The 15,148-nt window shown below is 39.7% G+C and overlaps 1 protein-coding gene across 12 annotated transcripts in view; it reads right to left on the bottom strand.

Moving 5' to 3' along the window:
- POLR3B (RNA polymerase III subunit B) overlaps nucleotides 1-13,563 on the bottom strand; it is an 86,395-nt gene extending 72,832 nt beyond the window's left edge. For 7 of the 12 annotated variants that reach the window (XR_003252047.1, XR_003252046.1, XR_003252048.1 and 4 more), the window contains exons 1-9: nucleotides 13,456-13,563; nucleotides 12,807-12,839; nucleotides 8,879-8,935; nucleotides 8,736-8,800; nucleotides 8,164-8,239; nucleotides 4,967-5,067; nucleotides 3,430-3,521; nucleotides 2,106-2,223; nucleotides 568-676 (exon numbers count right to left, since the gene is read on the bottom strand). Coding sequence is in view for 9 of the 12 variants with exons in the window: in XM_026056778.1 (XP_025912563.1) it covers nucleotides 568-676; nucleotides 2,106-2,223; nucleotides 3,430-3,521; nucleotides 4,967-5,067; nucleotides 8,164-8,239; nucleotides 8,736-8,800; nucleotides 8,879-8,935; nucleotides 12,807-12,839; nucleotides 13,456-13,527 (723 nt within the window). In the remaining 3 variants the exon portion in view is untranslated. Of the gene's footprint in view, nucleotides 1-567; nucleotides 677-1,307; nucleotides 1,394-2,105; nucleotides 2,224-3,429; nucleotides 3,522-4,966; nucleotides 5,068-7,960; nucleotides 8,034-8,163; nucleotides 8,240-8,735; nucleotides 8,801-8,878; nucleotides 8,936-12,806; nucleotides 12,840-13,345; nucleotides 13,387-13,415 lie in introns of those variants that run through there. The other 5 variants (XM_026056777.1, XM_026056779.1, XM_026056781.1 and 2 more) reach the window with 5 other exon arrangements.
- Between the last annotated feature and the right edge of the window lie 1,585 nt (nucleotides 13,564-15,148).

The following is a 15,148-nucleotide window of genomic DNA, read 5'->3' as shown; positions in this document are numbered from 1 at the left end:
AGTGAAAGATTAAGACAGCTCATTCACAGGGGAAGGAACTAAACTGTCAAGAAAAGCAAGCTATTCCAGTAATCTTAATGGATTTAGGACTAGGTCTAGGAAATGCAATACTTCCCCAAAAGCTGTAAGTTTACCCTATGGCTACGACTGGAAGCCAAGTATAAACACCTCAGGGCTATGCCATGCAGCACTGGGTCTGAAATGAAAGGAGTTGAGCTCCTCAGTAGTCTCAAAGTTTAAAAAAAAAAAAAAATTCTTAACTCAAATTTGCCACACAGCTCAAAACAAAAGAAACCAAAAGCTTTCTGACTTTCTGTTGCAACAGAAACACAAGCAGCAGTGCAAAGGGACCTTGCACAGCAATAAGGGGGTAGCACCCATTCATCCGACACAGCAATACTGTCCTTGCAGAAAAACACTGTACAACAGACACCACTTCTCAGTGGAAAATAGCTTGCTTTCCCTCAACCCTGCCATGTCCTTCTGTACATACTAACTTCTGAGAGCTGCTGCTGATCCTCATTCTTGAACTACAATTTGGATTTTTTTGAACCAAACCTGTATTACCTTAAATATGATGGCAATGGGTATATCTTCTGACAGAGTGTTATGCCTCAGGTAAAATCTTCCTTGTTTCACAACCATATTTGTTCTGCTCTTCTTCTCATGTGTGGAACTGAAATTAAAAAAAATACATTATGTCAGACATAGAAGATTCTAGGAGTGTCAGTGCAAACTGTGTAAAATGCTTCAAGTTTCAGCAGTCTTTCAGCTGAATTAATCCCACTTTCTCCTCTTTTAAAAATTACATGAAAGCAGCCAGACACCACCCCATAACTCTAAGGTAATAGGATACTATTATCTGTGATGGGGAATGTCAATATTTGACCTAAGCATGTAGAAGTTTACAATTGTTGAAAATCATGCATGCATGCTTTTATAATCTTTTCAGATATATCTAGCAAGGTCAATTTGTGCACAGGTACTGTGGCAACACCAGAACACCAGTAAGGAGGTACAGCGCTTTTGGTTGCACTTTTAATCTCATGTGGGCTGTCTGTGCAGCAGTACAGTAAGGGAGAGAGGTCTGAGAGGCATCTAGGAGAAAAGACGACAGACCTCGTATCTAATAGTAACAAGTACCATATTACACCAGCTTGCAGCAACAAAACCAAAAGGCAATAAAAACATAAATAAAACTCAGTCAAGGAGGAAAGGCCAAATTTAGACTACCAGCCATTTTCAGCAATTTGTGCAGTACAAAAACACTTGATTTTGTGTCCCCCATAAGTAGGTGCATTTCTTACATATATCACCTCCATTTTGGTTACACCGCTGATTTGGTTGTATCCCTTTCCTCTACCCTAGAGTGGCAGTGTAGCTTCTGGAGAGCTGTGTTAAGGACAGATTAATTTCACTTTAGGTTAATGTAATAGACTTTGACTGTCAAAGGAAAAGTTAAGACAAGGCAAACTTCTCTCATGCAGCTTTCCTGTAGGTCCATGTCTTAATAGCCACTGTCATCCTTACAGAGGTTGCCAGTGTGGACGCTTTCCCAATTTTAAGTTATCGCCATGAGACGAACTGCATTGTAATGCATCTTCCAGGTTGAGTAAATTAGTCTACACTAAATTATATGAGTCCTGAGGTGTCTGTATCATGAAGCAAGCTACCAATGCTACTAGAAAATAAAAATCCTAAATTTTTGGTTCCTTCTCAATTTCCTTTAAATGCTTTTATACCATCCTGAGTTAGACAAAAAGTTACAGCCTATTTCCACTGCAGTAACTTTACGTTACTTGCTGCAAAATGAGGCCAAGGACAATCAATTATGAGGTGCATTTTCTTATGTTAAACATTAAAACTTGTTTTTCCTAGTTTGGGATGAATCCTGAAGCCTACAAGTAAATCCCACTAATTTTCATGGGAATACTGCACAAGCTGGTTTTGGGACTGATGTCTTAGCATACAAAATGACTGTAGCAAGAGAGAGCCGCTGAATGTCTACAGTTTTTTCCCATTAAACTGTATTAGGGAAAAAAACACCCACAACTTCTAGAGCTTCATTCTTATCTCCTTTATGCAATTGCACGAATTTCCCATACCTGGTAACAGAAGCACCAACCGTGCCTTTTCTATCAGCTTCCACAATGATTCTGTTTTTGGATAACTGCTCTTGAATAAGAATGACTTTCTCAACACCTTTAACAATGAAATAGCCACCTATTTAACAGAAAAGAAAGATTTTGCATGTCAGTACCTTTGTACCTTACTCACCTCTTTCAATACGCTTTTGGATATAAATTACTAAAAAGTAAACTGCAAGTACATAAAGGGTGAAACAGGAGAATAAGTTCTGCCTTGAAAGAGTAAAGAGCAAACTCTGTCTGGAACCTATAATAACTAGGAAAATGTTCCATTAGATTGCTAGGCTCACATTTAGTATTTGGGATCTAAGACTTTGGGAAGTACTTGGATAGAATAGAAAAGGACCAGAAAAGAATTCTCAAGCAGACCAGAATCTCCAAAGATTTCTGGTGACTTATTTAAAAGTGTTATAAAATTGCTACTCCTACAAATTGGGTAAAAATATTGCCTGCCAGAAGACTGTAATTAACATTAAAAAAAAGAACTGGCTATTTCAGATGCTTGTATCAAATAAAGAGAGCAAGTCTTCCATAATTACTGACTTGCTCTCACCAGCACTCCAGTGAGGAGAAATTTCTCATGTACTACTTTTAAAAAAGTATTTCAATGCATTTCATACTTGTTGTATCTAAGACAATGAGAAATCTGTACATCTGCCATGTTAGATTCCTCTTTCACAATGCAGCCATCTATTTAAGCTCCTCGAGCATAGTATTTCATGTCACAGTATCCTGCCACCACAAGCTAGCACAATACATGTCTAGCGCATACTTCAAAAGCAGCATACAAAAAGCAAAGAAATTGCTTATTATAACCCTTCATCTCCTCTCTATATTTCAAGCAATATCATATGCCTCCTTGCTTTACAGGACATGGCAAATAAGGGTTCCTGCTCTGGAAGATACCATTATATTCCCCTCTCCCCAGTCCATTTCATTTCCAAGAACTAACTCCACCTCTGTTCTCATATAACACATCAGTGTATAAATACATCTCTCAACTTTTTGAAAACATTGGTGTATCACTTTTGAAAGCTCTGTCTACAAACATAAACACTGCACAGTCAACTATTTCTTACTATTTTCAAAAACCTCTTGATCTCTTAATTACAGGCAAACATTTAAGAACTTTCCATGTTGACTTCACAGTGGTAGGAAATGTACTGATGGGACAGGTTTTCTCCCAGTATTCATTCCGTTATTTTTTTAAACATCTCTTAGCAGAAATACATTGAAAATTAAAAGCACAGATGGGAAAAAAAGAACGTGGGGGAAGATATACCTGGATCTAAAGGACATTCATTAAGTTTGGCAAATTCTGCTGGAGTTTTCCCAGTAAGAACACAATTGGAGCTACGCAGCATTATAGGCATTCTGCAAGAAAACCACAGTTGCTCTTGTATTTTAGATTAAGATAGAAAAATATGAACAGTCAAATTCAAAACAATAACCGTGCTGTACAAAGTGGAAAGAACACAGAGAACATTTAAGGTTTAGAACACAGGCAAGCTACTGAAAACAGTTTTCTCCTTTAATCCCACCTTACTGCACTGAATATGTATTTTGAAAAGAAGTATTGAAATTGGACATCTACTGGCAGATTTAGTTAGTTTTTATGCAGGTAGCCCAGGCACCCACAGCAAGCACAGCTATCAAGGCCTATATCTTTTGTATAGAAATATCACATATATTTTAGTGAAAACGCACTTTCACTTGAACATTTTTCTTTACATATAAGACGCTGCATCAAATAATTCAAAGGGCTCAAATTCAGCTGTTTGTTTAAAAAAAAAGTTTTATTCTCTTAACAAATGCCTCAGAACAATACAGTATTACCACAGCTACAAAAGCTTGGTTTTATAACTGCATTGCTGTATATCATTTTCTCTTGACAAATTTCAGAGTACATTTTTTGATATTGCAACTCAAAATTTCACCACAAGAAGTAGCTCCTTACATATCTTCCTTCTTCTTCCTGCTAGTATTCTACTTTTGCTAACATGCACAGGCACTTATTAAAGAATCTTGGCAGGCCACTATCTTTTAAAGCCAGCTAGGCTGGTCTTTAAGGACCCTTGTCTACAAAAAGACATCTTTGCCACCTTTAAACAGAATTGTGCTTTCAGCAAACACTAGAACTACCAGGTATTTTGCCTTTTTTGGCATGGTTAGAGCTATTTTTTTTCCATCCCTCAGGCACATTATTTTTTCTTTAAGAAATTAGATGCCCTTCACAATACTGTTACTCTCAACTCATCTGACAGGCTTTAGAAAAACAACATCACAATAACAATAAAAAACGCTCAAAAATTTCTCCACAAAACTCAGCCTGCACTCTAAAATAGAAAAATTTTAAAGAAGAGTTTAACTGCATATGGAAGAACAAATGCTTGTTTTACTGGTTTTACCATCCAGCTTCCACAGACATATCTCTGCAAGTTAGGTACAGAAGACTGAGAAAAAATACCTTTGGCTATAAAACAAACATGTTTATTTTCATTTTGCAATAATGTGACTTATAGCTCTAGTATTCATGTATTTTTGTCTTTGTTTTTATCTCCATCCAAATGCAGACAATATCCATCATTCAATTTATTCTTCTATGGGAGAAGGCAAATTTCCAAAAGCTTTGGCAAAACAAAATCATGTAACAGAATCTAACAATCATATCCTGTACAGCTGTTCATCAAGATTTGCCTGTTCACTTTCTCTTTTAACAAGGTAAGCTTCCATTTGTTTTACAGTAGTATCTTCTCCCACCACATGGAACAAATGACAAATAAAAATTAATACCAGAAGCTTGATATCTGATGTCTTACCTGCCAATGGGTAATGCATTGCGGATGATCCTCTGGCTACCTCGTGTATATTCAATGTCCACTGTAATCGGGGCAGAATAAGTCATGTCTCTCAGGCGGCACTAAAAAGAGAACAATCATACCGTCAGATGTCTGCTTAGAGTCTCAAGAGTCCCTCTTAAAATAACCCCCATTTGCCCTGTCTCCTACAAGCACTCATGAAGAAAGAAAGTAAAGCGATGCTTGACCAAGCTCTTCACAGTACCTGGATTTATCTGGCAAAGTTTCTTGTTTAAAAAACAAACCAAAAAAATCCTAATAGAGTATTGTGATGTCTCAGAAGCAGGCAGTGGAACTGCCTCTTCAGAGGACAGCAGTGCAGGACATAACTTCTAAACTTTTTAATTAAAACAAACAGGCCCAACGGGCAGAGCAGACACGAGGGTTTCAGAACCGTGCTGTGCCCTGGTAACCACATGCTCTGAGAGGGGGTCTTGGCTAAGAAACATGAGGACAACACATGAGAGTAAAAGGGACACTGACCTACCTTATTGATAGAATAATCAGCAAATCTCAAAGTGTGATGCTGTTTCCAAAGATGACTTACAGAAGACTCACTAAGTATCACTTCCTCTCAAGATTCCTAAAATCCATATGCAAATTCCTCAGATAGCAAGAGGAGCAGCATATACATATCCAGGACATTAAATAGCCCAAAGCTCAATCATTTCTAGTCAGATCTTTCTGGTCTGCTTTCCCCAGCCTTGCTCTACTACTACTCTTTTGCTAGCCCTTTAGGTATTGCATAACTTTATGCAAGACAAGGCTTACTGCATTTGCTGAATGTGACAGAGCAACTCGCATGAGGTCATTTGTGACCCCACTGAGCATTTTATACTTTTGAGCTCCAGGATTATGGATTTATCAGGATTCTGACTTGCACATTTATGGCTCTATACAATCACTCAGCTTATTAATTATGAATTGATAAAAGGCAATTAAAATTTTCCTGTGCATTGAAGATGCTACTGTATGGAAAAACATGCCTCAAGAATCATTGCAAACTGGATGCCCTTTCTCTCTACACTAAAAAGAAAACCATTTCTCTAGTAATAAAACACTTGTTCACCAGCAGTTTTCAAACAGTGACTTGTAGAAAAGTAGGTCCCACTGTGCTCTCAGCAACATCATGGAATTTAAAAGTAACTGAAAATACATTCATCTTCTAATTACTTTAAACTCCCATGTTTAAATAGATGATGAAACTCCCATAAGGATCAAGTGAGGTGTAGAGCTAGACAGATTCATTAGCATTACTTTGGAGAAAAAAGGTTTGAGGATTCTTTGTGTGCTTTGTCCACACAAGACAGATATAAAATAAGAATTACACAGTGCATCAATCTGCTACTTGCACTTTTGCATCCCCTTGCTTCAGGTAACTTTGCCTTACATTAGACACCTAGAGCTCAAAGGCAGGCACTTGTACGCATGACCTGATCTTCCAGGAGGCCAAGGACTTAAAAGATCTTACATGATTGGAACTAGGTAAAGTACTCAGACTGTTTACGAAAATCCAATCATTTTAGCTGTGTTTGGGAAGGAATTTCATAAGCATTTAACAGACAAATGTAACGACCTAAGTATCCAGTCTTTTTTTTTTTTCCCCAATTGCACCCATGGTTTCACTCAATCAGCATCCTATTTAAGAAGACAACCATGGCTTTCACATGTATAATCCACTGAAAAAAATGAAGCACTAGCAGTAAGTAGCAGTGAGATATGCCTGAGATGCAAGAGCAGGATATTCTAAATTAAAAGTTAATATACCCCATGAAGCACTTACTTTGCCTTCTGTTGCATGTACAGTCACTTTACTTACTAATTTTGATTAAAAAAGAAAACACAACCAGCCCAAATTTTAATATCTGGATTCTTGGGTCTGAGTTCTCAGCCACAAACAATTTTTTGCATGCAATTTCATTTATACAGAAAAGATCTTTCCTACTGCATTTTGTGCACCCTCGTATCTACTGAGCTAACATTAGCTACAAAAATCGTGAGCACCACGAGCTGCGCTGCCTTACCTAACTGCACTGTTAATGGCTGAGTTATTTACCTTAAAATTACTCCATTAAGCTAAATAAGACTTTAGTTAGCTTCTAGATTGCAAAGTGACTAGGCACAAGAGGCAGCCACCAGATGGCTTCTTTACAAAATCTCTCCTAAGTACAGAATGTCTTCCATACTAAAGTCAAAACAGCATGCCACATACATTACATGAAGGAAACGATCCAGTATCATGTATGAAATGTATACAGCAAGGAAAAAAGCATGCTGAAATGTGAATTGATTAATCAAGGTTAACAATTGGCAGTATTTAGATAAATGGAAAATGAAGGTGCAAGACCAAAGCTCGGGTCCCTTTCTGAGGCCAAAAAGAAGCTAGAAGTTCCTCAGCAGCAGTGATATTAATCTCAAAGTACAACAGGAAAAGAGGAATACTTTCTGCCTTATACCTTATATTCTACCAAAAGCAACAGATTCACTGATTTCAGTGACACCAGCATTTGTTCTCCAACATACGTATTTATTGCAGAAGTACACAGCCATTTGTTAACTTACACACTTACAACAGAGCAAAGAAGATAAATACACTCCCCATAAGGCTAGTGCTCTTCTGCAATTTCTAAGAATTGTATCAAATTTCATCTGATTCTGCTCAAAATTGCCACACTTGCTCTCTTAAAAATCATGAGCAAAAAACAAAAGATGTATCCCCAGAGAAGACTGGGAGGGAAAGGGAGACTGAACTGACCTATGGTGCAGAAAGTAGCTATGCTAATATTAGAAAAAGTTTAAGAAAAATATCAAAGAGCACCACATTGTAGTCTCCAGACATCAAATCTGTCAAAAGGAGAGCCACGGGCTAAGCAAGAGAAGTACTTTCACTACTTCCATGGAAACCCACTCAAATATAGCTACATTAAAACGCTGAATACAGCTAATCGTACATACCGGGAGCACTGGGAAAAAAAAAAAAAAAAAGTATAGTACATGGTGTTTAAATCTCTGAAGGTTCTTTCTACACTGAAGGTGATATAAAGACTAGCACCAAACGTCAAGTAGCAGGGATGTCTGCAAAACAAAAAGTTATATGCAGCCACTAACCAAGACATTCCAAAGATCAAACAAAAAAACTACAATGGAATCATTAATACCTCATGAGGTGATACAGGTCGTGTCACATTAAAGCTTTCTTCCACATCTGGAGTACCCACATAGATATTGAGGTACCTGTAATACAAACATTTCTAAAATGAGCAATGACCCAAATATTTTTCAGGTGACCTGAAGGAAGAAGAGTTCTTATATTGAAAAATGAAGTTCCTTTGATGAATATAGGTTGATTAATAATGAGCAATGATTCTTCCCAAAGTAACCCATTGTATTTGACCTACATTCTAGTTAAAGTTAAAATTTAAACTGCGTATGCAAAAAGTCCCAAGTTACCTTTGCAAATAGAGTGATATAAAGTCCCCTGTTGTCCGAGATTACTGAATTATAAAAAATAGCGATATAAAGTACTGTTAACAGCTGGTTAACAACTCTGCTTAACATGACTGTTCTTTAAGCCTCTACATCTTTTTATGCTTTAAATAACAGTTAAGTCATGCAGAAGACTCTTTTGAGCTATACCCATACAGATGCCTATATACATTTTATAGTCAATGACAAACCTGTGAGATAGTATGTATTCTACTGCTGATACAGAAATCAGTTTTACACTTACTTCAAGTACCACATTGGATCAGCATCACTTGTAACTTTTTCATTGGCCTTCATGATTTTCTTTATCTGAAAAAAGGAAAAGAATTGAGTGACATGCTTTTTCTGATGACAAAGTGCCACCCCCTTCCCACCAAAAAAGCATACCTCTACATTGATGAAATAGTTGAATGAATCTATGTGCTGCTTCACAAGTCCTTTCACCTAAAAAAAAAAAAATGCATGCAGCAAATAAAATTAGCTTCAGTAATGTTTATTGTAAAAGACATAAGGAATTAAGCATTTATAAGCACTTTTGGATCTCCACTAAAATCTTTCATTTGATGAATTTCTGAAAACTCCCTGGATAATTAGTTTGGTTCTAAACTGTATGTTTCCAGGTTTGCACCGGGGTTGTCATTGTTCTCAGAGTCAAAATAGTAATTCAGTAATTAAAACAAAGTAAGCACACAACGGACTTTGAAATTCATATAAGCAAAAGCATTTTGAGTCAACATATTTTGTCAGTTTGCCATTATTTTGAAATAATTTTAATCATGTATAGTACTATTAATCATTTGTGCTACTAAAGAAGGAAATTGTCCCTAACAAAACCCTAACAAAAGCAATTGTAATAAAGAAGAAATGGAGAGAGAGCCAATGAGACAGGGGTGACTGAACAGAAGTGGGGTGTGAGAAAGAGAAGTCAATAAGCAAGCAAACAACAGCCACAGGAGGACATGATACTCATAAGATAAATTTGAAATGGATTTGCAGATCAACAGGAAGTCAGAGAACATGCCCAAGGGTAACATCACACAGAATAAACAGCACCCAGTTCTTCTAGGTAGTGAATTGATGCAGTACATTTTCAGGATTTATGATTAAGGAACTTAGAGCAATCAAAAGAAGGGGAATTATAATAATTAAATTTATCTAGGATTACAGAAAAAAAATAAAGATTTCAGTTTGACAGAATACTGAGAGAAGCATTTGTTCTGCTAATAGATCAGAGGTTTCAGAAACAAAAGGTGCAGCTATACCAATTGCAATGCAAAATACAGCCTTTAAAGCCATTAAAATGAATCACAGAACAGTTGGGGTTGGAAGAGACCTCTGAAGATCAGCTAGTCCAACCCCCTCGTTCAAGCAGGGTCACCTAGAGCAAGGTGCCCAGTAATATGTCCAGAGGGCTTCTGAATATCTCCAAGGATGGAGACTCCACAACCTCTCTGGGCAACCTGTTCCAGTGCTCAGTCACCCTCACAGTAAAGAAGGTTTTTTTCCTATATTTAGACAGAACTTCCTTTGTTTCAATTTGTGCCTGTTGCCTCTCATCCCATTACTGGGCACCACTGAGAAGAGTCCGGCTCCGTCTTATTTACTCCCTCCCATCAGGTATTTGTACACATTGATATAAGATCCTTCCCGAGCCTCCTCTTTTCTAGGCTAAACAATCCCAGCTTTCTCAGCCTTTCCTCATATGACAGATGCTCCAATCCCTTAATCATCTTTGTGACCCTTTGCTGGGCTTGTTCCAGTAGCTCCATGTTTCTCTTGTACTGCAGACCCCAGAAGTGGACCCAGCACTCCAGTGAGGCCTCACTAGTGCTGAGTAGAGGTGAAGGATCACCTCTCTCATCCCACGGGCAATGCTCTGCCTAAAACAGCCCGAGATACCATTGGCCTTCTTAGCCACAAGGGCACATTGCTGGCTCACATCCAGCCTGGTGTTCGCCAGGACCCCTAGGTCCTTTTCTGCAGAACTTCTTTCCTGCAGGTCAGCCCCCAGCCTGTGCTGGTGCCTGGGGTTGCTCCTCCCCAATTGCAGGACTTTGCATTTCCCTTTTGTTGAACTTCATGAGGTTCCTCTCTGGTCATCTCTCCAGCCTGTTGAGGTCCCCCTCACAGCCAACCATCACAGCAAAACCATCTGGTGTATCAGCCACTCCTCCCAGTTTTGTATCATCAGCAAACTTGCTGAGGGTACGCTCAGCCCCATCATCCAGGTCATTAATGAAGAAGCTGAATAGTATAGGACCCAGCATCAACCCCTGGGGTACCTTGCTTGTTACTGGCTTCCAACCAGACTTCATGCCACTGATCACAACAATCCAACAGCTCAGCTGTTCAGCCAGTTTTCAGTCCACCTCACTGTCTGCTTATCTAGCCCGTACTTCATCAGCTTGTCAAGTGCTAGCCAATTTTGAGACACATGCTTATATGCTCACAGATGGCTTTAGGCTTTAAATATTCAATTACAGCTAAAAGGTTGCAAAGTTTAAAACTCCATACAGAAAACAGAAGAATCCAGAGAAAAAAACAGAGATAAAAACTAAACCAAACTAATTAGCAGGTAAGGATGGCTTAGACCAGCAGCACCCCACATCAGTACAGGTGAGATGCAGAGCTTGTGCTCTGCCAGACCTGTGCTTACTGCATGACAGAAGACTGGGAACCAGCAGCAACAATCCCAGATCAGGGCAAGAGGCTGTGAGGACAAGGAACTTCACAGGTAACGTGGAACTTTTAATGGCCTATTTTGCTTTAAAAAGGTTGGGCTTAAATGATTTCTTGATCTTGTTTGAAGGCCACAAAAAATGTATTTATGTAGTTCACATGACAGACAACAGCTCAGTCTGAAATTGTTAGGAAAAAACAGGAAACTTGGAATCATATACCTAGCTGCTCAGCAAAGTCTCCACAGGTTAAGACAAAGGAAGAATGACCCCAGAGCAAAACTCTTTAGGTAAGAGTTCTGCTATCTTACAAAAACATCACACATCATATGACATAGGCAAGAAAATATTATGAGTTTATTAGTGTTTAGAAGTCAGGATAGCTCCTCTTTTAATTTTTATACGGAGATGTCAACAGCTTTATCAAAAGACAGCTCTACTATAGAAACTGTAATGCACAACATCGGTTTTGTCCAATTGTAACACTACTGGCATAAATACAACAACATGCAACAAAAAGGCCAGACCACCACCAGCAGTCCTAGAGTAAAGGGCTCACAGGCTGGAAATCATGTGGGATGGATACACTTGGCATAAAGCACACAGTAAATCGCACCTCACCATCAGCAACCCTCTCTTTTTAACAGTTTCACGAATTCAGACAATATCACTAGCTCAAGCATGTGATGGATGTTTATAGGGTTGCTAGGAAAGACATAGCAATAGGATTCATGAGGGCCCCAAAACATCTTCACAGCCCTGAACCACAGTGAAAAGGCATACAATCCATAACTGACCTTTGAATTTTGTTTTCCTGCAAAGATGAAACACTGAAGGGTGTAACAGAAAGAGAGTGCATGGATATTACACTGGGAAGGAAGGGAATTCACAAAATTAGGCTGAAGAGAGCCTTGTTGAAGTGGGCAACATTTCAAAGGACTGATGATATGGGTGCAGAGGTGGTTACAATTTCCCGAAAGTACCTGTGAAGACCACAGACTTTACCTGCCATCTTTACGATACAATATCATTACTGTCTTTCTCCCTTCTCACTTCCAACTGTTTTGTACTCCTGTTATTACACGTAATTGCATTTTTAAATATAACTGTGTCTTCAGCTAGGACCAAACTGCATGGGTAGCACTCAAATTACCACAGTAGTAATCTCCGTGTTCAGTCAAGTTCTGACATTCATGAATGAAGACATACATATATTTAAGCCTTTGCAGAATCCAGGTCTGCAGTTACATACTTGCTATGACAAACACAACTACCTACTCAGTGTTTATGTCGAGTTTATGCAAAGACCATGAATGGGGTCTCTGGGTGCCACTGAAACAGTAAAATTATCTGAAAATATTATCCCATGTATACTGTTCATTCAGAATGACCATACAAAAAAATGCCAACCTGAGGAGGCAAAGGATGCCTCCTCAAATTAATCTTATTAACCAAGGAACTAATTTATATAGCAAGCTTATCCCCAGTTCCATGGGAGCAGGGAATGTAAACGAATTGCAAAGCCCAGATGGAGGGTGGACAGCGATTCTGGGAAATAGCAAAAGGCAGAAGAGGGGGATGGAAGGTTAGAAAGGAGACTGAATGTTCACACCATGAAATGAGTGCGTAACACTAACCTTTAGAAATGCTGGAAGAAGTCTCCATTTTTCCTGAAACCAAAAAACAGTTTGAAGTAGCTTTCTAAAGAGTGAACAAACATTTAAGAATCTTAGTTTCTTTTAAAAAACAATGACAGTGTTTAAAGTCAGATCTGTTTAGAAAAAAAGACTGCCCAAAGCCAATCTAGCTGAGTAAAACAACACAGGGAGATGACTCGGAGCACCTTAGTAAGCCGTATGTACTATGCAATTTTTACTCAAGGCACAAACATACACTGTTTTTTTTCCTAAAAGCAGCTTATGTAAGAATATATATTTATTGGAAAACTCCATAATACTACATCCCAGTTTAAGAACAGGAATCTTAGTGCCCTGTTAACACTTTAAAGTATGTTTTTGGCAAGGGAAGGCTAACTACCATTTCGACTCTACAAAACACATGCAGAATCTCATTCCAGGGGGTGATGCTTGCAGATAGGACTATCCGTAAATCCCACCAGTATCCCAGCTCCTACAAAGATTTAGCCAAACCGCCCAAACACAGTACTGGCACGTACAAGCAAAGCAAGCTTCCTAGAGGCTTTACCCCATTTCTACCCTTCAGGGATCGTCGGCAGCGTCCCTTACCACCAGCCCTTCCTTTCCCCCGCCCAGGGCCGCCGCTGACCTCCACCGTATTCACAGGAGCCGCCGCCTGCTCGGGGGTGAGGCTCCCCAGCTCCGCCGCCAGCGCCTCCATGACGAGCCCGGCGGAGGCCCCGGCGCAGCCAGCGGGCGCCCGCCGCGAGGGAGCGGCGGTGCAGCAGCCAAACGCGTCCCTCCCCGCAGCAGCGGGCGCGGCGCGGCAAGGTTCCGGGCGCGCGCGGCTCCGGCGGGCGGAGCCGTTGGCCGTGGCCCCGCCCCCAGGCCGCCGACGCGTAACGGAGCAGCCGTTTGGGGCCGGCGCCCCGCAGGGCAGGGCGCCGGCAGCCCCTCGCCGCCGGCTCCCCGTCACGGACTGGCTAGTTGTACGGGCCACGATGGTCTTCGCGGAGATCACGAAAGAAATGCAAGGCAAAGCCAGAAACAGACTTTGTGCCTCCCGCACCCCAACTCGTGCTTCTAATCAACGTTTTTAAGGTGACCCGTGTGGGGAACTGAAAATCTATAGCACTGCTTAAACACTCGAGCGTATGCAGGAGGTGCATTTCAGCAGCCATATGCAATACTTAGCCACAAAACGTAGAAGGCATAGAATAGTTACTCTCCCATCTGTTTGACACAAGTACCATTTAAAAGCAGAAAATGAAAGCTTTTTTTTCCTCTTTCTTTTTTAAACTCAGACCTGGTTTAGATTCTACATGAATAAAGCTCACCACACTTGGTCTGGGCTCCACACATCCTGGAAATGAAGGCTCAGCTTCCATTTAAGCACAAGAAGAGTAACAGTCTGAACCAGCTGTTGGTTCATGTTCCATTCAATGTCAAGTCTAAAATTAATAGTCATCGTGGAGCGGTTTCTTTAAAAATGTTGTAATTCTACAAAATTCTACAAGGTCTTCCATCAAACCAACTATACTCGCCATGGTTAGGGAACATACTGTTTCAGTCTGATGACCCCACTGCCTTGCTCTCAGGTCTGTTAGCTGTGGTTAGCACGTGACCAGAGATCCCGTTTTCTTCCATAATGAAAAAAGAGAGTAAATTGGGAGTCAGGGGATTAAGAGTTTCTTAACTAACCGCAATAGGCACTTGGTTTAGAAAAATAAAGTCTTTGTCCCCCTTTTTTTGTTATATATAAAGATAGGATGTTATTTTCAGCAACAGAAGACCTAAGAGCTCTTTTATGCAGCACAAGCTTTCAACTATGAGCTTACTCCAAAATGTTTGCTCCTACTGCATGATTGACAAAAGAAAAAAAAACACACAAAAACCAAGATAATTGAAAGTAATTTTTTCTGGCTTTACAAATTTGGAAGTTCAGCACTATGTCCTTGTCAGGTATTCCTCTTTAGTATGATTTGGTCTTGGGGCTACTATAAGCTGTTCACACATGGGTTAAAAATCAGGGTCTACAAAAGGTCAAAACATGAATCAATTAACAAAAACAGACATGACTGAGTAGCAGTCATTATTTTATGGACATTATTTTATGGACACTAAACACATTTCAAGAAGCATCAGATTCTGTGCATCTCCACCTTTGATCCAGACACATCTGGCACTTCAGGACTGACTGGATTGTACACAGTTACTCTCCATGATGCTATGAGAAGAGCAGCAATTTGCAGCCATCAGCTGCTTTTATTAAGTTTTTTTTATTATTAAAGTATTCAGCCTTTCTCCAAACAATTCCTACCCTCACCTCTAGAGCTTGGTGC

Source organism: Apteryx rowi, unplaced genomic scaffold, assembly GCF_003343035.1.
Source record: "Apteryx rowi isolate R43461 unplaced genomic scaffold, aptRow1 scaffold_133, whole genome shotgun sequence".
NCBI classification, from domain to species: domain Eukaryota; kingdom Metazoa; phylum Chordata; class Aves; order Apterygiformes; family Apterygidae; genus Apteryx; species Apteryx rowi.
This window is presented reverse-complemented; position numbering and strand designations above follow the sequence as displayed.